Below are 5946 nucleotides of genomic sequence, written 5' to 3'. Positions count from 1 at the left end.
AATCATTGATTGGCTGCCACCTGCACGCCTCCACAGGAGATGGAGCCTGCAACCTGGCCATGTGCCCTTGACCACAATCAAATCTGGAACCCTTCAGTCCTCAGACCAAAACTCTTCCACTGAGCTGAACCTGATAGGGCTAGCATTATTCATTAATTCATCAAAATGTGATCATAAACAGTAAAACCTATGCATTACATTGATTTTACTCAGAGTCCACAGGAATATTAAAGGACTTACCTAAGCATTTGGGTGGCTCAGACCACTGTCCATCAAGGCATGTTATTCTCCTGTTTCCCTCAAGTTCATGGTAGGCCTGGCATTGATACTCCACTGAAGACCCGGGAGCGTAGACTGCTAATGGATCCGTGGTAATGTCTCCATTGTCAATAGCAGGAGGGGGCTTACATTGTCCTGTGGACTCTAAGAGAGGACATTGTTGGTTTAAAGTGAGCAGTTGATTTTAAGGGCGTTTCGGAGTAGGTGGGAGCTACACTCACCCCCTCCTGGCCCCAAACCGATTTACAGGAAACGATAGAGCAACAAACCTGAGTAACCAATGAAGGCCAGCTGGACAGAAGTCTAGTAACCAAGTGCTTACAGAAGCTGCACAGAGACTGGGAGGGGAGAATGAGGGACCTACCCTTGCACTCAGGTGGGTCTGTCCAATTCCCTCTTAAGCATGTCACCACTGCATTCCTGAAGAGGCCCAAAGGGCGCCTGCATTCATAACGTGCTGTGTCCCTATGTTGATACCTAGGCTTCTGGTTTGGTATAAAGGCATTTTGCACTGTGGGAGGGCTGCCACAGGAGAGATCTGAATAAAGAGAAAAAAAATGGATCTCTAATGTAGCGGTCGTTTAGAGGCAATTGAGATTGAAAATCTTCACAAATTTACATCCAAGATTGAAAATAGACAAAGCAATTTTTTGGGTAAGTTTTAAACTTCTATATCTTAAATTTATTTCCCGTCCTCTCTCTAAGGTTAATAGAGATTTTTAGGCCAATGAAAATGATGATTATGCTGTGCAAAAGTTTTTAGTTTCACGTAGTCCTATTTGTTTATTTTTTTCTTTTGTTTCCCTTGCTCGAGGAGATATATCAGAAAAGATCGTGTTGGGACAAATTTTCCCAGCACCAATTATTAACCAATGTCACCCCAATAACTTCAAGACAAAAATTTTAAGACCTAATAGTAAAAAAGAGAAAAAGATCATTTTTCTGAACATTTTCCTTGAAGTTTAGTAAACCCAACATCAATTATGTAAATTCAAAATGAATTTGTAAACCCTCAGTACTCATAATCAATCCCTTATTTGGCATCAAAATGTGTTTCACAGACATTATGTTTTTGAATGTTTATTTTAGGCCTTTCGGAGATCAGTGACAGTAGCCACTTTCGGAGACAGGAAGTCAAGAATTAACAGGTTTTGAGGCAAGAATTAACAGGCTTTTATGGTTGAAGGAAATGTACTATGGTGGGATTGAAAGCCTGACGAGATGGGCATACAGGTCATGATTGAGACCAAACTTCTTATATCCAAATTCTTATTTGTCCACACGGGCACAGACACTATGTATATATTACATTGAGGGATATCATATGGTGGGTAGTGGGGTGGGAAGAGACAACCAAAGACCTTGTATAGATTCATGCATAACCCATGGACACAGACAACAGGGGGGTGAAAGACTGGGGTGGGGGCCAAGGCCAGGCTAGAAGGGGTCAATGGGGAGAAAAGTGGACTTTTGGAATACTTTCAACAATAAAGATTAAAAATCAAAAGGTCCACACCGAAATTAAAGAAAAATAAGAGTAAAATATATTTACAATTTCAGAAATACTCCAATAATGTGAGTTCTTAAGGACACGGCAGTGAGCACTGTGCAGTTCATTGGGGAGACTTGGGTAGATATCCTATATAATAAAAGTGTAGTATGCAAATTGTCCCCTCGACCTAAGTTCTTCCAGGAGTTCGACCAGGGGTCAGACCAGGTGGGGAAAGGGAGGGAGGTTCTGGCTGGCAGTGCTGGCAGGTAGCTGGGGGAAGGGAGAGAGGCCCTGGCTGGCAGCGGCAGCAGGTGGTGGCAGGTGGCCAGGAAAGGGAGAGAATACGTGGTTGGCAGCCGGCAGCCCCTAGGGACCCTACAAGTGCATGAATTTCGTGCACAGACCTCTAGTAAAGTAATAAGAGGCTGAAGCTACGGTTCCCAACTAAATGGGCATAGAACCCGCTGGGAATTGCTAGAATGGTTTCAAGGTCACAACCCCTGACTTCTGATGCTATAAGAGGCTGAAGCTACGGTTCCCCACAAAATGGGCGCAGAGCCCGCTGGGAATTGCTACAACGGTTTCAAGGTCACAACCCCTGACTTCTGATGCAGAGTCTGAGTGAGCCTGTGAGTCTGCATTTGCCTTTCTACCGATTCCCCAGAGCTGTTTCCGGGGTCACACTCTGAGGGATCTGGGGCCCCTATGCCCAGCACTGAGTACACATCCTATTCCCCTCTGTTGAGGCATAAACCTTCCTTGATCTGGCCTCACCAGAACCTGCGTCTAATTTTTAATGATGCTAGAAGCCATTGACCAAAATACCTTTGCATGTGGGTGTTCCTATCCACCTGCCATTCATACACTGTACAATATTGGATCCATCCATTTGGTAATAGTCTGGACATCTATAAGTCACTTGTTCTCCTGACTTGTATGAGTTCTTCGGCTGGCCCACGAGGATGGCGTTGTCATAGCTGGGTGGGATAGAACAAGTCTTTGCTGAAAAGGCAAGAACATAGACCTTTCAGTAAATCTTTAACATGTCGGCCAATAATTTTACTTTAGAATATAATAGATACACACAAAACCAATGCCTTCTGTACAATGTTTTTCTTATAACTTGAAAATTCAAGCAGATTTGACTCAATTACATTGAATAATTTTACATTTATTAAAGGTATCATGTGGGGATGGTGGTATTGAAAGCCTGAGGAGATGGGTATACAGGTCATGATCAAGACCAAACTTCTTACATCCAAATCCTTATTTGTCCACACGGGCCACAAACACTATGTACATATTACATTTTTTGCTTCTGTCCAAATTGGTTTCCCATAGTTACATCAAACATCTTAAAACAACTATGTTTTTATTGATTTCAGAGGGGAAGGAGAGATAGAAACATCAATGATAAGAGAGAATCATTGATGGGCTGCCTCCAGCATGCCCCTTACTGGGGATTAGATCCTGCAATCTTGTATGTGCCATGACTGGGAATCGAACTGTCACCTACTTGTTCATAGTTATATGCTCAACCAGCGACACATGTGGGCCTGGCTACATCAACCATCTTAGAACATTATGGATTTATGAGGAAAAAACTGATAAACTGTCAATGAATTGAATAATGATGAGGTGGGTGAGCAGGGACCAGCTGTGATACAAGAAGAGATGAGAGAAGTCAGAGGTTGCCCATCAGAACACATGGAAAGTGAACACAGATGACATCAAACGAAATAATTTGGCCCCTGTTGTCCAAAGTTTTAATATTACCAGGGCTATTAATTCTCTACTGGAATCCAGAACTTTCTAGAGATACCTTCTAGAACTAGTACAGTTTTATAGTTTTACCATGGATGCTCTGAACTAAAGATATTCATCAGCCTCAGAATAAAATGAAATACACTATACTTGTGCATTCTGGTGGACTGGACCATTTTCCTCCTGAACATTCCACATAGGCAGGTCCCTGAATCTGAAATCCAATGTTACAGGTGTACGTATATTTTCCCCCATGTGGATAACTGTTTAATCTGCCAAATACAACAGCATTGGAAACCTCAGGGGGTGGTCCACAAGGAATTCCTAAAAGAAAGAAGAAAAGAAAAAAAAGAAAGAATGACTGCGTATTTCACTAACTGAACTTTACTTCATGTCCTGGTTGTCATTATTTGGTACTTTCATTTGAAAGAAAATGATCACACAGGTGCTAATATCACATGACAGGAAAGGCGCACAAATGCTTGACAAACCACCATGGTGGTTGTCCAGCTGTCAGCCTGAGCAGGAACTTGGAGAAATGTGAACACATCTAAGAATGGGACTGTCAACACTTCCCTAACCAACCATGAGCAATAAAAAGAAACACATTGAGAATCATCTTAAGAAAAGTATCCTCTGTTGTAAGAGATCAGAATGGACAATGGAGAGAGAACATAAATATTTAAAAAACCTGATGGCAAAGCCTTCATTGCAACCCATATGAACATGTAGGATATGAATGGGTAAACTTATATGAACAGTGCAGTTTCATTTCACCACACTTCCAGTTTTTGTAGGAAAGAAATGCCCGAATTAAAAGTGATTTCATAATGAGCCAATAAAATTAATAAAAATTGGTTTAATTTGTTTGTGCAAAAATCATTTGGCAAAATATGGTAATATGTAAGTGACATATAATGGCTTTCTATATTTATAAATCTAAAGAGTGATTTCTCATGGCTTTGATGATGGCGATGGATTATCTTACTGAACTGTACCAAACAGAACTTTAGTTTGCATGCTGTCCTCACCTACACACTGTGGTGGAGCACTCCATTTTCCCCGGTGGCATGTTATCCCATCTTCTTTGGATAATTTGAAACCATCCTTACAAATATAACGTAATGTGGTGCCATGCGCATATAGCTTGGGTCCCAATGTTTCTTTTCCTTCTTCTGAAGATCTGGATGAAATAATGCTTCCATGTTCTACATGAGATGGTTGAGAACACAGCGTGTTTTCTATAGAAAAAATAGAGATTAAAGGGTGAAGCAAGGTAGTGTTGTTTAAATTGAAAAATAAAATCCAACACTGTTTGGGATTTTAAACTAGGGACATTGGAACCAATTAAATTATTAATAACTAAAAGTATTTGAAACTTGCAAAGATATATGTGCCCATAAAATTGATGCTACTGTCCATGTGTCCCATATGCCTCTTCAGTCTCCTCCTGTTCGTCTTGAGGAGTGACATACGCATAAACAGAACTTAGGTATTTCCACAGTCACCGGAAGTTTCTGTTTGCATTCATTTCACATTAGAAGGGAAATAATGCTGATTGATTTTGGCACCTGGATGGTGTGTACTGTTTGGAGATGAAGTGGGATGGGTAGGGGAAAGGGGTCCTCTTGTTCCTTTACACAAAGCAGGGGTGTGGGTTACCCTCATCTGAGAGACAGTGTAACGCAAGTGACCCACTACTGACCGACACAGCGCGGTATTGACTGCCATCGTCCATCCTGGCACACGATTTCCTCTCCTTCCTGGATTAGAAAGTTTTCTTGACAGAGAATAGATATTTTTTCTCCTTCTTGAAAATTCACTGAAAGGGCCATATGTTGAGAATTGGGAATCTGAGGTGGTGGTGGACATCGTGGCGCTTCTAAAAATATTAAAATCAGAATTCTTGATGAAAAATTGTAAGTCAAAAATATTAAAATAACAATTCAGTGAATAAAATGATCAATAATAATGCACCTGGAAAGATCAAACTATAATGCTCTGTTCTGTGTTTAAATATGTTATACTTTCCGTCTTGTTTGTCACTCTAATATACCTCATTGGGTTTATATTCTCATGGCCTTCCTTGTAGGTTCTTTCCTTTATTCCTTCTGGGATCAATCTTGGGAAGCTTAGCTTATGTAAAATGCTTTCTGTATATTCTAGGCCCATGGAAATTGGTAAATATATTGAGGATAGTGGGTCAAGGTGCCCTCCAGTTAAAGAAGAGCAATACAGATATGAAAAGTGGATGAACCCTGTGTTATTGGAATTGGTGGTGGCAATGAGACTCAGTGTTTGCCAGACAGATAAATGAGCAAAGACAGATGACTAGATGGGTAGATTCCTACAGAGATAGATGGATGCAGACATAGATAGAGCGTGCACCCATAGATGCTTAGATAAATATA

The 5946-nt window shown here is 40.9% G+C and overlaps 1 protein-coding gene across 1 annotated transcript in view; it reads right to left on the bottom strand.

Annotated features, from left to right (window-relative positions):
• Nucleotides 1-5946, bottom strand: part of LOC102242061 (complement factor H) — a 44760-nt gene that overhangs the window by 10764 nt on the left and 28050 nt on the right. The window contains exons 5-10 of the mRNA XM_014541966.1: nt 5241-5468; nt 4567-4776; nt 3686-3859; nt 2597-2773; nt 644-817; nt 241-423 (exon numbers count right to left, since the gene is read on the bottom strand). Of these exons, the coding sequence (XP_014397452.1) occupies nt 241-423; nt 644-817; nt 2597-2773; nt 3686-3859; nt 4567-4776; nt 5241-5468 (1146 nt within the window). The remainder of the gene's footprint in view (nt 1-240; nt 424-643; nt 818-2596; nt 2774-3685; nt 3860-4566; nt 4777-5240; nt 5469-5946) is intronic.

Source organism: Myotis brandtii, unplaced genomic scaffold (genome assembly GCF_000412655.1).
Source record: "Myotis brandtii unplaced genomic scaffold, ASM41265v1 scaffold2842, whole genome shotgun sequence".
Classification (NCBI taxonomy): domain Eukaryota; kingdom Metazoa; phylum Chordata; class Mammalia; order Chiroptera; family Vespertilionidae; genus Myotis; species Myotis brandtii.
This window is presented reverse-complemented; position numbering and strand designations above follow the sequence as displayed.